The sequence below is a fragment of the Aethalodelphis obliquidens genome, unplaced genomic scaffold (assembly GCF_003676395.1).
Source record: "Aethalodelphis obliquidens isolate GAN/ISIS:26980383/991018 unplaced genomic scaffold, ASM367639v1 scaffold97, whole genome shotgun sequence".
Taxonomy (NCBI): Eukaryota; Metazoa; Chordata; class Mammalia; order Artiodactyla; family Delphinidae; genus Aethalodelphis; species Aethalodelphis obliquidens.
In genome coordinates this window covers 2,402,536-2,419,480 of record NW_020838041.1, presented here as the reverse complement: position 1 = coordinate 2,419,480, position 16,945 = coordinate 2,402,536, and the positions used below count along the sequence as shown (strand labels likewise).

General features: G+C 61.8%; 1 protein-coding gene across 5 annotated transcripts; it reads left to right on the top strand.

The window, feature by feature from the left end:
- The first annotated feature begins 802 nt into the window (after positions 1 to 802).
- Positions 803 to 14,939, top strand: TMEM9 (transmembrane protein 9). 5 transcript variants are annotated; one of them, XM_027095949.1, is made up of 7 exons: positions 803 to 1,137; positions 1,579 to 1,680; positions 2,700 to 2,791; positions 6,789 to 6,897; positions 8,148 to 8,213; positions 8,874 to 9,005; positions 14,037 to 14,939. In XM_027095949.1, the coding sequence occupies exons 2-7, from the start codon at positions 1,615 to 1,617 to the stop codon at positions 14,181 to 14,183; spliced, it is 612 nt and encodes a 203-aa protein (XP_026951750.1). In that variant the 5' UTR covers positions 803 to 1,137; positions 1,579 to 1,614; the 3' UTR covers positions 14,184 to 14,939. The 5 variants fall into 5 exon arrangements, 4 of the variants coding, with proteins under 4 accessions (XP_026951750.1, XP_026951747.1, XP_026951748.1 ...); XM_027095948.1 differs by lacking the exon at positions 803 to 1,137 and adding an exon at positions 1,223 to 1,396; XR_003430625.1 differs by lacking the exon at positions 803 to 1,137 and having other exon boundaries at positions 1,194 to 1,680; positions 8,056 to 8,213; positions 14,037 to 14,148.
- The last annotated feature ends 2,006 nt before the right edge of the window (positions 14,940 to 16,945 follow it).

Genomic DNA, 16,945 nt, shown 5'->3' with positions numbered 1-16,945 from the left:
GTCATATTATCCCCATTTTATGGATGTGGAAACCGAGGCTCTCTAAAGGATAAGCCAACCACCCCAATTCTCACAACTAGTACGAGAGGAACCAGGATTGGTGCCCTGGTTGGCCTAGGGCCAAAGCCCACAAGCTCTGTGTGCCACTGTGGTACCTCCTGTGGGTCCTCCGGCTGGCGGATTTTAAATCTACCCAATTCAGCAAGCAGGGACTCTGCAGGCGGAGGGGGTACAGGGAGGGACACATATCAGTAGGAGGGACCCAACGATCCCCACAGGAAGTGCCCACCACAATCCACGGTACCCCCCCCCCCCACAACGGAATCCCAAAATATCGACTGAAGGGTCTTTGCATCCAACCAACTCCCTTCACACAAGGAAGCAGAGGCGGGAGAGGGGAGATGTCTTCCAGGTAACACCACTGCTTAGTGGCAGAGCGGGACCAAAGCCCAGGTGTCTTCACCAGGGTCGGTGCCCTAGACTCGGACGACTCCTCTCTCTTTCCTTTGCAGCTGGACCGAGCTCACCCCTGCCCCTCAGCGGCCCGGACCTCCCCCGCCCCCCGCACATCCCGCCCCCATCTGCCGGGTCCAGAACCAGCACCAGGGGACCAGGCTGGGAGCTGCGGGGCGCACCCTTCACGGGCCCAGCCCGCCCCTCGCCGCCCCGGTTCCTCCTCCTGCCGGGGAGGGGGAGGAGAGGTGGGGCCGCCCTCTGCAGCAAAGATGCGACTCAGATAACATCTCCAAATTGTGGATGAGGACGGAGCCCTTGGATCTGCTTTTATCGTTATTGTTGTTACTAGCTTATTGTTTATCAAGTGCTTTCTCTATATAACGGCAAGACTGAACAGCTTAGGCCCGCTCCGAAACCCTGGATTTTGAATACAGGGAGGAGGGAGCTCGGCGGTGGAATTCTGCGGCCGCAAGGAGGCCACACCTTCCCAGCTTCTCGTTCGCTTGCAGACGCTCCCTTTTCCTGTATGGTAGGGTTGAGAAATGCCTCCCTCTCCCTTGCGCGGAGCCTCGGCGCCCATGCGGAGGCGGGCCTTGTTGCCTTGGCGACATCCCCAGCAGCCAATAGAAGCTGGAGGGGCGGGGCCGGCCGGGTCCTGTGCTGCCAAGGCGGGGTTCGCAGGTTAGCAGGCGTGCGTTGGGGTAGGGCTGCGGGGGTCGCGGGGGTCGCGAGGGCCTTGGGGTACGGGGCCCGCGGCCTGGCTGTGGGGTTGGGGCTCCCAGACTTCGCGCCTCAGGTTCTCCTCGGCCGGAGCGGGAGGAGCTGCGGGCGGTGATGAGGGAGGGCGGAGGAACGCGAGATGGGGGTCGCTGGCCGGCCTTGTCCGGCGGACCCGAGGCCCGCGGTCCCGCCCAGGAGGCCCCGCGGCCCGGCGCGCCAGGTGGGCTGTGGAAGTCGAGGCCTGGGGGAGAGGGAAGCGCCTTCGCGGACCAGGCTTGGAAGGCCCAGGACCCCGGGCCCAGCTCCCACCCGCTTACCATGCCCGAGCAGGGCGGTTCGCTCCGGGGCCGAGGGTGCTGCGTGGCCGCCCGCCCCTTCTCCGCCTCAGTATTTCTCTTCCAGGTGGGCGGTCTTGCCGGCCCCGGAAGTCTGAGAAGCATGAAGCTCCTGGGTTTGGTGGCCGTGGTCGGAAGTCTGCTGGTGCTCCCAGCCCAAGCCAACAAGGTGCAGCTCCCATGCACGACCACCCTGCCTGCGCTCCGGCATCCCGGGGGGGGCTGCTGCTCCAGCCCGGCCCCTCACTCCCCTTCGGGCCGTGCCGGTGCATGTTCTCTCGGCCCTAGGCTGCAGGCCTCCGGGAGAGGGGGCGTCTGCGGGGCACGCGTCTCGATCGGGCACGCCGGAGGTGGAATTCCGGTCAGGGTTCTGTGTTTGGGGAAGTTGTCTAAGTTCTCAGTACCTTCTTGCTTTGCTCTTGGGTGCCTACTGCCCTAATCGGAGCTTCCAGTAGCCCAAGGAGTGGGCGTAATGTGAGGAGTGTGAAGTCTGCACAGATTGCAGGTTTCTGGGTGGAGGGGACCCACCCCCGAGCTGGGACTCGAGGTAACTTCCATTCCTTAGGGGTAATGGCCCGGAGCTGGGTTTGGGTAGGTCTCTGGAATTCGAGATTATGAAGGTCACTGAGGCTTTGAATCGGACTGAGTCTCGGTTTGTTTCCACTTCCTCCTGGGAATGCTAATTCGAATGCAAATTTTGTGTTGTTGTCTCTCTGACCCATTCCAGGGAGGGAGAACTTCCAGAGGGGTTGCTTGAGTGTTTCCATGGAAGCGTCCACTTTTTCTGGTTCACGCCAGTCTTCTCCTTCCCTGATCCTAACCTAGGAAGTTGGAGGTGGGGTTGGGGGAAGAGGCCAGCCGCCAAGACTGCTGGACCCGGGTACACACACAGGTGTGAGGCCCAGAGCAGAGGACTGCCACCTTGCTTGCTCCTCCCCCAGGCCCCCTACCTGGGAGTGGCAGCCCTGGGTAGCCTGTGAGTATCATTCGCGCCCAGACAGTTTCTCGAGGACCCTGTGATGTAGCATTCTTCCTGCAGAGGTCGTTCCTGCTGAACTTGGGCATGGGGGCAGGTCAGAAGCGTTCATATGGTCAGGGAACCATATGAACAGGGAACTGAAAGTGGAGAGTCTTGCTAGAACTTGAACCCAGGGGCCGTGCGCACCTGATATGTGCTTTCTCTCGCAGAGTTCTGAAGATATCCGGTGCAAATGCATCTGTCCACCATATAGAAACATCAGTGGACACATTTACAACCAGAATGTGTCACAGAAGGACTGGTAAGGCATTGCCCAGGCTGGCCCTTGAGGTTGTGGGTGTTGAGTGGGGTTCATGGACCCCTGGAGGATAAGCTTGCTCTCCCATTTCTATGGAGAACCTTACAAAGGAATGTTTTGTCCCTGGTCACACAACCGATTAGAAATAGGGTCCGCGTGTCTTTAATTCCAGCTGAGGGGTTCCTGGTCAGAGGAGTGGATTTTGATTTGCTTTTTTTTCTGGTACGCGGGACTCACTGTTGTGGCCTCTCCCGTTGCGGAGCACAGGCTCCGGACGTGCAGGCTCAGCGGCCATGGCTTACGGGCCCAGCCGCTCCACGGCATGTGGGATCTTCCCGCACCGGGGCACGAACCCGTGTCCCCTGCATCGGCAGGCGGACTCTCAACCACTGCGCTACCAGGGAAGCCCTTTGATTTGCTTTGATGTGGGTGTTTGTTCATATCTGCAAAATGGTAACAGAGAAGCCGGGAGAGGTAAACATTAGAGCCACATACCGGGGGATCTTTCGCCTACTTGCGTGCGCTTGGCGAAGCTCTGTTACACGCGTCATTTGATGCCAGTGTCTAACCACCTTGTAAGGCAGTGGGATGGGTTGTGTCCCCATTTTAGAGCTGCAGAGATTGAGGCCCAAAGAGAATTTACATTATACTCCTGGAGTCTTGAATTCATTTCTGGCTGCCTCACTTCAAGAAAGAGAGAAGTAATCAAAAAATCATTCAGAGAAAGGACATCAGCTTGTTGAAGGCAAGTTTCAACATGCTGTCCTGGAAAGAACGGTTTAAGGAATTATAGTCTGAGAAGGAGAGGACTTGGGGACACACGCAGCTGAGAGGGCAGGAGAGGGGCTGGCGTGCTCTGAGGCGCACCGTGTGGTTTGGGTGTAGGACTGGGGCCAGCGAGGAGAGCTCCAGGGAACCAGATTGAAGTGTGAGTTGAGGGGGGCGTTTCCTGTGCAGGCCGTTTGAGGAGCAGGGGCGCCTCATCCCGGAGGGCTCTGAGCGCAGGTGCGGTGATACCTGCATCTGGTCCCCGTGGAGCGGTTACGCCACACGGGGGAGCCCAGGTCCGCGTTGCCTCTACTTGGTCAGGTGTCAGGATCACCAGGTGGGCTTCGAGAAAATACAGAGTCCCAGCACCCCGTCCGCCATGATTTTTGGGTTCTTTTCTGTTGTTGTTTTTCCCAGCTTTATTGCGATGAATCAGACATGTGGCGTTGTATAAGGTTACGTGATTTGATACATGTATCTATTGTGGAACAAGGTTAGACACCACCTCCATCGCCTCACAGGGTAACCATGCAGGTGTGGGTGTGGCAGAACATTTAAGATCTACTCTCTTAGCAGCTTCAAGTGTACATAATTGTTAACATGTATTGTTGACGATAGTCACCATGCTGTATGTTAGATACCACCCCCCACCCCCCGCCCAAGATTTTGATTCAGTGAATATGGGGGTTGGGGCATGGCAGAAGCTTTTTCTTAAATAAGTGATTGTTAAATAAGTGATTGTGAAGCAGTTGGTCCAGAGCAGCATTTGGGGGTTTTGAACCTGTCCAGCTCCGAGTGTGTGATTTTTCTGAGAACCCGTCTGGTTAGATGCGGACTCTGGATCGACCCTGCCTGCCTTTCAATCTAGCTTTGCTCCTTGTTCATTGTGAAACAAGTTACTTAATCCCCAGTGTATTCAGCTTCTTCATCTGTAAAGCGGTGGCAGTATTTTGAGTATTAAATAAGAGTGTGTGTGTGTGTGTGTGTGTATGTGTATGTGTGTGTATGTGTGTGTATGTGTGTGTGTATGTGTGTGTATGTGTGTGTATGTATGTGTGTATGTATGTGTGTACGTGTGCGTGTGTACGTGTGCGTGTGTGTATGTGTGTGTATGTGTGTGTGTGTGTGTGTGTGTGTGGGCTCGCGCACACTTGTGCAATGCATGTACAAGTAAGTATAGCACTTAGAACAGTTCCCAGCACATGGTGAGGCCGTATGAATGTCGGCTGATAGTATTAGTAATGTATATTGTTATGCCTTCCTAGAGGCCACAAAGAGGCCGACTTACGCCACAGCCCAAGAGGGAAGCCCCAGTTTCCTTCTGTCTTTGCCCGTCCTGATAGAGTTACAAAGCCCCAGGACCTGGAGCCCTGGGGAAGCCCCTGTGACCTCCTTGTATCTTGTGGTTACAGTTCAAATAGCGTCAGGAATAAACGACTAGATTGTCTCAGCCCGACACCAGCTACATCCCTCAGGCACCCCCACATTGTACCAGCACTGTCTCTGCACTGGGGCCAGAGTATGGCCCCAAGCCAAGCGTGGATGCCACGGAGGATGGCGTCCTACCTGGACCTCTCAGGCTGTGGCTTATCTCCTTCCCCTGGGAAGGCAGCATTGGGGGGCTGCCTGAGGAACAGTTCCACGAAGGCTGGTGGGTGGAACGTGAGGCTGGGATATACACCCCAGGGTTCTGGGACCCAGTGATCCTGGCCTGTCAGGGAGGGGAGGCATCGCAGGCTGCCTGGAGCCCTGCAGGGGAGGGGTGGGGCCTGACCCTGTGATCCTAGACCTCAGGCCAGGGCCAGAGGAGACCAGGTGTGTCCTCAGGCCGCTTCCGCATGGTCCCTCCACTGCGAGGAGGACACCTGGGCCCTCCCCTGGTGGAGGGGTGTGAAGCCAGGGTGTCTGAGCGGCACAGGCCACGTTCCCGTGTTGCAGGCGCTCTGCCGTCTCATGCTGGGGGTCCTCGTGCCTGTGAGGGGCAGAAACCCCGACACCTTCTCCCTGATGGTGGAGCTCCCGAGGAGTGCACTAGAGAGACAGTCCCAGAGCTGGCTGGTACAGTGTCTCTCACACTTTTAAAAATACAGGCTTCAAACAAATCTGTTTTGGAAACAGATTGTGTAGAAGTCAGGACTGCCCCCGCTGAGCAGAGCGACTGTGGCCCCTCCCTCCCACCCTCCGCACAGAGGGTCCTGGGGTGCCCCAGGGAGCGCATTTTGAAGGACACTGATAAACACACACATGTCCTCATGTGTCCATGACGACACCGAGGCCCAGAGAAGTTACACACATCACCTGCAGAAGGCGGAGACTTAACCAGCTTGCCCTCCGGTAACCCTCTCCCCTACGGCGCTATCACTGATCCCCAAAAAGGGACACGTCACGGTTTCACTGATTCTCTGGGGAGAGAACACATCCCTGTGGGGAACCCACACGTCCCACTGGTGCACCAGAGTGACCTTCCAGACCCAGGGAGAAATCTGGCCCCCAGAGGCTGGTAGAGGCCCCCGGAGAGGGGAGGCCCCAGGAGTGATGCCCCAGTGCTGGGTGTGGACCTGGCCCTGTGCGGCGGCCCCTCCCCGGGCAGGGGCTGAGTTACGGCAGGGAGCCATGTGCCCAGCGCTGGAAGTGGGGTCATCAGAGGTTCAGGTCAAATCACACCCTCCACATACGGACTTTTAGGGGGAGCAGAGGCTTGTGGAGGACATGCCAGCCCACGCTGTTGGCGCCTCTGCCAGAAACCCCGCCTGAGCCTCAGGGCCCCTGGGACAGCCCGGGCCAGAGCTGGAAGGGCCTGGAGGGTCATCCGGCGCCACCCCTGCAGCTCCCAGAGGTGCAGCTCCCAGAGGTGCAGCTCCCAGAGGAGCTCGGGCCCAGGGCACCAGGCTCCTGGTGGGAGGGCCCGGCTGAGAGACAGCAGTGGGAGGGGATAGGGAAGTGGGGTTCAGAGATGTTGAAGACGGCAGTCACTGGCTTGTGGTGGATCCGTGGGTCAGAGGAGGCCTGGCGGAGGCGCTGCCTGCCACGGGGACAGACCCTGGACCCGAGGGACTGGGGTGGGGTGGGGGTGGAGTCTGTGCCGCTGGGACACTCACCCGGTGAGTCGCGGAGGGCCAGGGCCTCGAGAGGCTGTGGGTTGGGAAAGGGGTTCCGCCAGCCTGACCCCTCAGAGACCCTCCCCTCCCTGGGGAGCCCCCCGGCTGCCCCCACAGCCCTTTGTCTGTTGCAGCAACTGCCTGCACGTGGTGGAGCCCATGCCGGTGCCCGGCCACGACGTGGAGGCCTACTGCCTGCTGTGCGAGTGCAAGTACGAGGAGCGCAGCACCACCACCATCAAGGTGCCCGGCGGCCGCCCCGCCCCGCCCCTGCGCGGCCCCGCCCCACCCCCTCTTCCTGGGGGGCCTGCGTGGCCCCGCCCCGCCCTCCGTCCTGTCCTGTTTGCTTCTGCAGCGTTGCTCGGGGCTGGGGGGCTGGCTCGAGGCTGGCCTGGTCGCAACCCAGGGACCTCCTTCCCACCCCGCTTGGGGCCGCTCTCCCCTCTGACGCCATCACACTCGCGGGGGTACCTGGGAGGGGGGCTGAGACCCCTTCCCCCACGCTTCCCGTCTTCCTCTCCCTTCTCGCCTTCCGTTTGTTCAGTAGACATTTCCGGGGCTCCTGCTGTGTCCCGGGCACCGTAAGGGATGATGGAGCGGAGGTAGCCCGCCCTCCGGAGCCTGCAGTCTAGTTAAGCTTCCAGAGCTGCGGGCCTGGCAGGATGGCCATCAGATGCCCCCCTTGCTTCCCCTGAACCCCATTCTCATGGGCATCAGTGAATTCAGGGGAGGTGGTGGAGTGGCCACCAACACACAGTGAGGACATGGAGAGGCCTGGTCCCTGGTCCCCTCCAGGCAGACGAGCCCCCAGCACCACCACACCCCAACCAGGGCGAGCCTGGCCGTGCTTGCGGATTTCCAACAGAAGCCTCTCCTGGTCCAGCTCTTAAGCTTATTTCTGCGTGTCTGGTGAAGGGTCTGGAAATAGCATCAGGAAAGAACCCCCAGGAATTTGGCAGCAGCCCTGAGCCTGCCCTCGGGCTTCCCTTTCGAGGTTCTTTTGAAGGGGAAGTGGTCCTCACCGCTGCCCTCCCTGCCTGGCCCATGGTGCCCATCCTGTCCCCTCTGACGTGGAGACGGTTGCCTGTCCACCCTCCCTATCATCACCCCTTCACCTCTGAGCTTATCCACTGGCCCCACGCTTGGGGGACCAGGTCCCCAAGACCTTAGATTGGAAGGGACTTCCTGACGTGGGGACCTCATCAGATACATCTTAATCCCCCAGTTTCCCTGTAGTCCTTGCTAAGAGACCAGAGAGAACCCCCTCCAGCTTCAGCCCCCCCCCCTTCCTGGGGTACAGGCAAGAGTTCTGATCCTTCACCCTGGCTGAAGATGCCCCAGTCAGGGAGGCGTGTGGTCCAGCTGGACTTGGCTGTGGACTAAGCTCGGCTCCCGTCACAGCGTAGACACGGGGCTAGGGTCGCCAGCGACAGATGGCAGTTGGGGAGCAGAAGAGGCTTAGGAGTTGCAGTCACGGCAAATCTGGGTTCCAGGCACATCCACCACTTGATATTCTTGGGACTGAGGGTGATGGCGTGGCCTGGGGGGCTCTGCATCAGGTGAGTGTCAGCCCCTGGGGGACATTTGGAGATGGACTGTGGCCCCAGTAACTGTGGTGTGTTACTGACCGTGGAGGGCAGTGTCCTGGGGAGTCCTGCCTAAGGTGCCCGGAGTACCCACACTGGGAAACATCTCATTAGCTTCCTTGACTCTGTTTTTCCTGTAAAACAAAAATGACTGCAGCTTGGGAGGCTCTCCAGGCCTGTAATTCTGCCCCAGCCTCACCTCCTGCTGTGACTGACGGTGGGGGGGGGGGTGTCTGTGGCCGCGGCCTGTCCCCTCTGCCCCCTGAAGGTGACTCGCCCTCTTGGGACTGAAGCTCCCACCCCGTCACCCTGTGCTGCCCTCAGCAGAGCTCGGTTCTCCCCGCTCTGACGGGCGCTCCCCCTGCCCCCGTCTGGCCGGGCAGATTCCCCTCCCCGCTCTCCACTCCTGGGGGCGCCTCATCTGTCATCTTTGTGCTGCCAGAGAACTGGTGGCTCTTGTGGGGTCCCACCACTGAGGGCACAGTCAGCAAAGGTGGGGTGGGTCGTTCTCCGCGCCCGCGGTCTCCTGGCCTGTCTGCAGGCAGCACTCGGGGCCACACTGCCCAGTGAAGACAGACTGCAAGGGAGGGGAGCGGCATCCCGCAGGGCAAGCTGGGTCCCTTCCGCTCGCAGGTCATCATCGTCATCTACCTGTCGGTGGTGGGCGCCCTCCTGCTCTACATGGCCTTCCTGATGCTGGTGGACCCTCTGATTCGAAAGCCGGACGCCTACACTGAGCGGCTGCACAACGAGGAGGAGAACGAGGTAGCGGCCCCTCCGCCCAACGCGGCGTCCCTGGGGCCTCGGCGGGCGGTCTTCCCCTCCCCCAGCGCTCCAGTGGCTCCTCTCCCGTGTGGTGTCCTGTGCGTCACCCGGACCGCAGTGTCTCCTCAGCGGGGGCAGCCTTGAGTTTTCCCTGATTGGCATCAACAGCTTCAGTGCACGGGTCGGGGAGCCTCCTTGTCGCCCTGCATTCCTAGCAGAGGGCCAGTGAGCCCGCCAGGCAGCCCCATGTGGGTGCTCAGAGCTTGGTGTCAGGCTGACGGTGGACTTGGAGAGTGTACCCGGAGAGTCAGGGGAGCCCGGGGTGGGACACAGGAGGCGCAGGCAGCTCTGTGGGAGTGAGAGGTGGTGTGTGTCGTGCAGAGCTGTGACGGTGTCAGGGGCTCCTGGCCTGTGCCCCTCGAGCTCGCCCCCTCGGGCCTACACAGCCGCCACGTGTGCCCGAGACAGCAGTGAGGGAGGAGGGGTGCCCCAGAGGGTGGCATCTGCGGGCAGGTGGGGCTCAGGACGCTTCCTGCCCTGGGGACCAGCTGCGCGCAGGTGCGGAGAGCTCGGCCTCACCCTGGTTTACGTAAAGCCTGGGTGGAAGGACCACAGCCGGGAGGTTAACACGTGTAAGAGGGACTCTTCCTGCAGGGACACAGGTGAGCGAGGTGAAGGGTGAGTGGTCACTAGAGCACCAGGCTTAGGCTGCAGCGCTGGCCGGCTGTCGCCCTTGAGGGCATCTCACGTAGCGGGTGGAGCTGGGAAGGGCAGGTTCCCGCCAAGAAGAGGGGCTGGGGCTCAGACCTCAGCGTGAAGCTGCCCGGCCGGCCACATGGGGCAGGCGTGCACACGGCCAGGGAGGGAGGGGGCCTGGCCCGTCCCTGGACCCCATGGCCCCTCGGGGGTGGGTGCCCCCAGCCTCCTGCTGACACGCGCCCGGCCAGTGGCGCTGGGGCTGGGAGGCGGGCATGGGGGGGCCGGCAGTTGGGTGGTCTCTCTGCCCAGGAGGAAATCTCGCATGCCTACCTGGTTATTAACGCGCAGTAACAGCGGCTCTGCTGGGGGCAGAGCGGCGCGGGTGAGTACCCCGTGATTAGGGGATGCGTGCGGTAATTGCAGCCCTGGCTGGGGAGCGGCTGAGAGATGGGCCATGATTACACGGCTCCGCGGCCTCCCCGGAATGCGTGCCACCTGGCTGCAGAGCCCGAAGGGAGGGCAAGCCGCACGGCTCTTTATGGGCCCCGCCCTGGGCACCCCGGCTCGCCCCGTCCCTGTTTCTCTTCCTCCTGACGTACTCAGGTCCTGCAGGTGCCCGTGTAGACAGATGCACAGACCTCGGGCCCGCCCTCAGGGGGAGAGCCCCCGGTCAGGGATACGGGATAGAAGGCTGTCGGGAGGGGCGGGGGAAGCTGGGGCTGACTTTTCCTGGGTGTTAGTGTGGGAAGGCTTCCTGGCAGCGGGGCTCTTCGTGATGGGGCGGGGCCGCTTAAGTGCTGGGGCCCCTGGAGCTGAGTGGAGCGGAGACCGCGGTGGCGCCCGGGCCTGGGGCCGGCAAGGGGAGGAGGCCCTGCCTGGCTGAGCTGAATCTCTGGAAATGCTCTGAAGAGCATTTCCCTTCAGAGGGATGGGGCCCCCCCGGGGCGGGGGACTTAGCTTTCACCCCAAGCGGAAGAAAGTCAGGCTCTAGGCCTGTGCAACCCAGTGACCTTGAGAAGGCTCCCCTCCACACCCCAGGAGTCGGGGGGGTCGATCGCATCCCAGCATGGGGGCCCTTTGGGTCGTCCCCCCATTCCTGTAGCCGGGAGCTCCTGCCCTGGGGCTCGAGGACAGAGAGGAAGGGGGCCTGGCCCACCGCGCTGAGGAGATGAAAGCCCCGCTCCCTCTGAAGGTGCCAGCCGGCCCGGTGGGCCCCTGGTGCGGGGCGCTGCCTTTCCTGATTCCAGCAGCATCAGGACTAATCCCCCGGCTCAGACGCCCTTTGAAAGGAGGAAGCCAGCCTTTTTGCTGGGGCAGAAACGGCAAACAGAGCTGTGCTAGATGTGTAGGTTTGGCCCCTTTTGAAGAGAGAGAAGGAAAGGTTCCTACAAGGCTGTGGGTGTCTGTGGGCCTCAGCTCTGCAGGGTCCTCCGAGACCACAGCCCACTGGGCGGGAGTGCGGGAGAGAGGGGTGTGCAGGAGTGATGGCAGCCGGGGACCCTCCCTTCCCAGGGCGGTGAGGAGCCCAAGAGGGACAGGGCGCTCGTCCCCCTGAGCCCAGAGCAGGAAGGGGGACGAGGAAGGGCAGGGCTGGCGGACGTCTCTAGAACGGCCGTCAGGACCTCGTGGCCCAGCCGTTAGCAGCGTGGCATTGGGATTGTGATCCTGGGCCGGAGTCCCAGCTCTGCACTCGCTGTCCTGGTGTTTAACCCTTTGGTTAGTTTTCCAAGTCTGAGCTCCTGTCTCAGCGTGGTTGCTGTGATGCCGTGGGGCCCTGACCTGAAGGGCCGCCCTCGCTGCAGGCAGGAAGGCTGAGGGATGGCGGGGCCAGAGGCCGGGGGCAGGGAGGCCAGGCCAGAGGGCTTGAATGTGGGGCTCGGGAGACACGGGTCCCAATCCTGTGTGACCTTGGGCGGCAGAGCCGCAGGTGAGAGTCCCGTGGCCCATGAGCCGGTCTCGTGAGCCTGGGGATAATCCAGGTGCAGCACAGAGAGCGCCCGGCGCCCAGGGCCGCTCATCCTCAGGCCCGTCCAGCCCCGGTGGCAGGCGCCTCCCTCCTGGTCGGCAGGGCTCCCCCTCCTGCCCTCGCTGCCCAGAGGCCCAGCTCGGGGGGTAAGAGGGTTGGAAGTGGTAGCATCTCTCCTGTGGCAGAGCGGGTGAGGACCAGGCCCCGCTCTGAGCGTTTCTAGGACAGGCGTGGCGTCTCTAATACCCGTTAATCAGACTATTAGCGGTGGAAGCGCAGAGCCTCTCAGCCGCAGCTTTCCCGGCTTAGGACCTGTTTGCCAAGACTTTACATGAAGGAAAAACAAGTGGTCCTGTGGAAATGCGGTGAATTCCAGCTGTTCCTTCACGCGCTGCTCTAGGCTCCCTCTGCTTTCCCTCCAGACACTCTCCCGATGGGACAGGAGAGGCGCTTTTCCGCCCCGCCAGGCCTGCCCCCAGGCTCCCAGGAGGACGAGAGTGTGGGCAGGCCGGCGGGGAGAGAAGCCCCTGTAGCCCCGGAGCCGGGATAGCTCGGTCCTGGGGGGCCGACAGCCTCCCATGGGGGTCTCCAGTGCCCCCTCACCTAGACGGCCACGCAGAGGCTGGTCCTGAACCGGGAAGGGACGATCTGAAAAGTAGCGACACCGGTGACCTTTCAAGGGCGGGTCCCCCCTCCTGCCTGGGGGCTCCGGGAGTGGGTCTCACACTGACAGTTGCTGTGAATTGAGCGCCTGTGATCTGCCAGGCACCGCTGAACGCTGTGCGCCCACCGTCCCCGAGAAGACGCTCCTGCAGGCTCCATCCGTGGGTGGGAAGCAGGTTCAGAGGACAGGGCGTCAGCCAGGGTCGTGCTCCAGGTCAGAGCCCAGGTGCAGAGCCGGGTGTGATGCCACAGTCATCTTCCCACCGTGAACTGCTGGGGAGGAAGGAAACTGAGCACCCCGCGGGCTCCAGCTTGACAGCAGTGTGCTGAGGACGTTACACGTGTTACTGTATGTAACCTTGCCGTACCCCGCTCCTGGGCATAAACCGTGTGTCAGGGTGTGGGGTGCCACCCACGAGGTCCTGAGTCATGACCAGCACTGAAAACTGAGATGGAGCAGGGTAGAGGGCGTCAGGGGGCGTCATGCTGAGTGTTGTGTGTGCGCGTGTGTGTGTCTGTGTGTGTGTTTAGAAAAGCCTGAGAAGACCGGGTTTACGAAGTTGAAGCTTGGGGAAATCAAGTGGCTTGTCGGGGACACACAGCCGCTAAGTGGCCGAGGCCGGGAGAAGGGGGCAGCTGTAGAGCCCAGGGTCCTGGCTTCGAGTCTGATGCGCCGGCACCTGCCCCTGAGGTGCTGCCGTGGTCCTCGTCCAGCCTGGCAGAGCGGGCTCCCTCGGGGTCCCGGGCCGAGGGCTCCCGGGCCGAGGGCTCCCTGGGGGCAGCGTCCGTCTCTCACTCACCCTGGGCAGAGCTTTGGGCGGCAGTGACGACCTGCCAGCCTCACCGCCCGCCGCCCCCATCCCCCGCCCCTACCTCCCCAGCCTGGCAGCTGCATGGCGACAGAAGCTGTGCCAGCTCGGGGCATTGGAAGCAGAGTTGCAGTTGCTGGGCGGCCCTGGGCTTAGAGAGGTGTGCTAATCCCTTAAGAGGTGTGTGGCACGAGATGAGAGGCAAGGGAGAGCTGGGGAGGAAATCCCCCGGGCTGTGGGCCTGGCCCTTGGCTCCAGTTCCCCCCAGAGATCAGGTTCAGGTCCTGCAGGAAATGCATGGGCTCTGGAGCTTCAGAGGCAGAGAAGTGGTAATTAGGGGGAGATGCTGCCTTTGACGACAGCGGCAGTTCTGAGGGCGGGGGGCGGGGGGGGAGGGTGGGGGGGCGGGGGGATGGGGCAGAGCGGGGAGGGCGGCCGGAGCGGCTCTGGCTCTGGAATGGGCACGAAGGGCGAGCTCCCAGCTCCACCCTGCAGACACTGTCCTTTGGGGAGTGAGCTGGGGTCCCAGGCCCGGCCCAGCAGGTCCTGGGGGTCTCCCCGCTGTCCTGGCCGTGGCCGGCAGGGCCGAGGGGTTCTGCAGTCCGCTACCAGCCGTGGGGGCACGTGGTGCCTCTCCTCGAACGACAGGGTCATTGCGTCCTCTCTGCTGACCCTCCGCGCTCCTCTCGAGGGTCAGGAGTGAGTCTGGGGCGCGGCTGGGCCTGACCAGAGCCCCCGCTTCCCAGCCCCCGCCCACCCCGCAGCCGCGGGCGCCCTGTGCTGGATGGGCCCTCGGGGAGGCCTTTGGGGTTGCTCTCCTGGCACTGTTTTCCATGTCAGGCGTTTGAGACCGCCCGGCTCGCGGTGCCAAGCCTCTTCTTCTTCCCGCAACAGGACGCGCGCTCTGTGGCGGCTGCCACCTTCTCCGGGCCCCGGGCGAACACAGTCCTGGAGCGCGTGGAGGGAGCGCAGCAGCGGTGGAAGCTGCAGGTGCAGGAACAGCGGAAGACAGTCTTCGATCGGCACAAGATGCTCAGCTAGGCAGCAGTGCCGCCGGGCCACGATCAGGGCAGGGCCGGAGGCCACACGGAGCTGGCCACTCTCCCCACTCAGTGCTGCCCTCTGGGTCTCCCCCTTAAAGCCCGGGGCGTTTTTCCTTCTCTCTCTGTTTTGACATGTGCTCAGCTGCATAATCTAGGAAGAGCACTGGGCCCATGGTCTCGGTTTGCCTGCACAGGTGGTCTTCGGGGGGGAGGGCTGGGGGCCTCGGGACTGGAGCGACCCTGTCACCTTGCTCCCTCCTCGCCACCCTCCCGGCTCCAGACCTTGGGAGCTCGGTCATCAGGAGCTGAGTGTGGGACAGGAAGGCACGGCCGGCTTCCTCCCGGCCCGACTCCTCGGCCCTGGCCCGGCCTCACTCCAGCCCTCGGGACGGCTCTGCTGGGAAGGCTGATGCCACAGCGCGGCCGTCGTCCTCAGGGCACACCTGGACGCTGTTCCGGCTTCTCTCCCCCTTCCTCTTCTCCCATCAATGCAGGGAGAACCAAGGACCCTGCTCGCTCTGCCTCCTGGCCCCCGCTCCCACTTCGGAAGCCAGGCAGTGCCCCCCCCACCTCCCGCCCCGGTCTGCAATTGCTGAGCCGTTGGTGGGACCACAGGACCCCGAGGCCGAGTGGTGGCTCTGAGCACCTGGGCTCCTATCCACAGACTGACACTTGTCCCTGAATTTCATTGTACCAGTGCATGGAGAGGAGTGTCATCCTTCTCTTACCTGTAAATCGAGGAAGCCGCCTGAAATTGTCTTGTCTCACTTTGTGGATCTCAAGAGACTTCAAGGACTACGAGTGTTTCACAAGTGGACCCAGAGAGGGGACAGGAGCATTGTCCTTGAGGGGTCCAGGCAGAGAGGCAGGGCCCGCACAGTCCAGGTGGCTGTGGCGGACGGAGCCCACGGGGGGCCTGGGCGGGGTCGCTGCTCCTTTCAGGCTCCATTCCCTGCAGGGGGCAGTGGGTGAACTGGCCCTTAGGAACTACCCTGAGTTTGTGTTTCACCTTTGTGGGAGAGCCCCCTGAGACTCTGAACAGTGTCTGGTGGCAGTATCTTACAAATACAGTACGTGGCGCTCACTGAAAAGCCTGTATGTTTCCCCAAATGAAAACCAGCAGGTACTCAGGGGTGGGGGCAGCCAGGGGAAGGGTGCTGCCAGGAGAAGCTTCCAGGGGCCGCCAGGGCTGAGTCACATCCATCCGTCCGTCCCGGAAGTGTGGCAGGGGTGCGTCCGGGACCCAGGCAGAAACGGGCTTGGCGGCCCAGCTGCGTCTGATGGAATTTCTTCCCGCAGGGTTTGTCCAAGGCAACGTGTCGAGAAGGCTCCTTGTGGAGCCCTGAGCCAGGGTCTTGGTGGGGTGGGCATTTCAGTTTGCAAAGATGTGCCCAAGTTCAGAGCCATATACAGGTACTGAAGGGCACGGGCGGGGCTCCGGAGGAGCAGAGACTTGGGGTTGGCATTGGAAGTGAGCAAGGGACACAGTGGAGGGGCGAGGTTGACGGGTCCTGGGCCAGTGTGAGGCTTGCGGCGGGTTAGCGGGAGGTACGTGGGCCGCAGGTGGCCGCGCAGAGGCTGCACCTCCGCCCTCGTTTGCCCCGCGTACGCTTGGTGCCGGGCAGGCCACCCGCTGCTTCAGAGGCCTCGGTGGGCCGCGAGTTCTTCCACGATGGGGATGCTTTCCAACAGTGGGTAGATGGGTGTGTCGGCTTATCAATCACCAGTCCAGGACTTGGTGTCTCAGATTGCCAGGTACTCCTCTAAACCACCCTGCCCAGGGGAGACCTCGAGTGCTGTTGTTTCTCTGCGTGTTGGTTGAGTCCTGCAGGTGATCTGACCCGTCGGGTAGTCTTAAGGATCTGGTCTGTAGCAGGTAGCTGTTGTTATCTGTAAATAAGCCCAGTATGTGAAAATAAATTAACGTAAAAGGTTAGGAATGATTCTTCAGTGTCTTAAGGACTCAGCCAGTAACTAGCCTCTCGATGTGCTTTGACTTCGCACACACGCTGGTTTCGGACAACTACTCCCGGTGTGCCTCGGTGACCTCGGAGCAGGGTCCCTGCGGCCAGCGCAGCAGAGGCCAGAAGGAGCTGTTCCCCGCCTCACCTGAGAAATAAGTGCTTGTGTTGTGTTCAGAAGTCCTGTTTGTCTCCCATCAAACAGCCACACTGTTCTGCAAGGGTCTGTTCCCACCTGGGAAGAACTTGTTGGGTTTGGCCCTGGGGACCGAGCCTTGGAATTGGTCAAGCAACACGTGCGGGGAACGGGGAGCGAGGGGCCGTCCCGCTCCTGGGCTCCCCCCTCCACCCCTAACCCGGACCAGCTCCTTCATTCTCTGGCTTCCTTGCATCATTCTTAACCCTGCGAATCCCCAACCACGGGTCTCCAGCCCAGCCTGTCCCGTTCCCAGCGCCCTCCCGCTGCCCCCGCCCCTGCATTTGGCATTAACCCTAGGCAAGCTTCCTGCGTTTCTGTCCCCTTCTCCCTAACGTGGGAAATCTTGCCTCACTGCTTGGGGAAAAGCAAGGCCGTCGGGGGTGATCTCACAATTTCCTCACCCCACCTGCAATTTTCCTTCCTATTGATCTCGACTGCTTTGACCTTGGAGGTTGCTTCCTGTTCCAGGCCAACCCACCCGTCCCCTCTCCCTGGGACCGCCATCACCTCCAAGCTCGTCCTGTTGCCCGGTGCCGTCCAGCCTATCAACACACTCAAGTCTCCCGTCCTGAAAGGCCCATCTGTGGGCTCCACGCTCAG

Excerpts from the sequence above, each read along its gene's own strand:
- TMEM9 (XM_027095946.1), top strand. The coding sequence starts at position 1,291 with ATGAGGGAGGGCGGAGGAACGCGAGATGGGGGTCGCTGGCCGGCCTTG. Across the intron at positions 1,681-2,699 it reads TCCCAGCCCAAGCCAACAAG|AGTTCTGAAGATATCCGGTG; the intron begins GTGCAGCTCCCA and ends TTTCTCTCGCAG. Across the intron at positions 8,214-8,873 it reads CCTGGGGGGCTCTGCATCAG|GTCATCATCGTCATCTACCT; the intron begins GTGAGTGTCAGC and ends TTCCGCTCGCAG.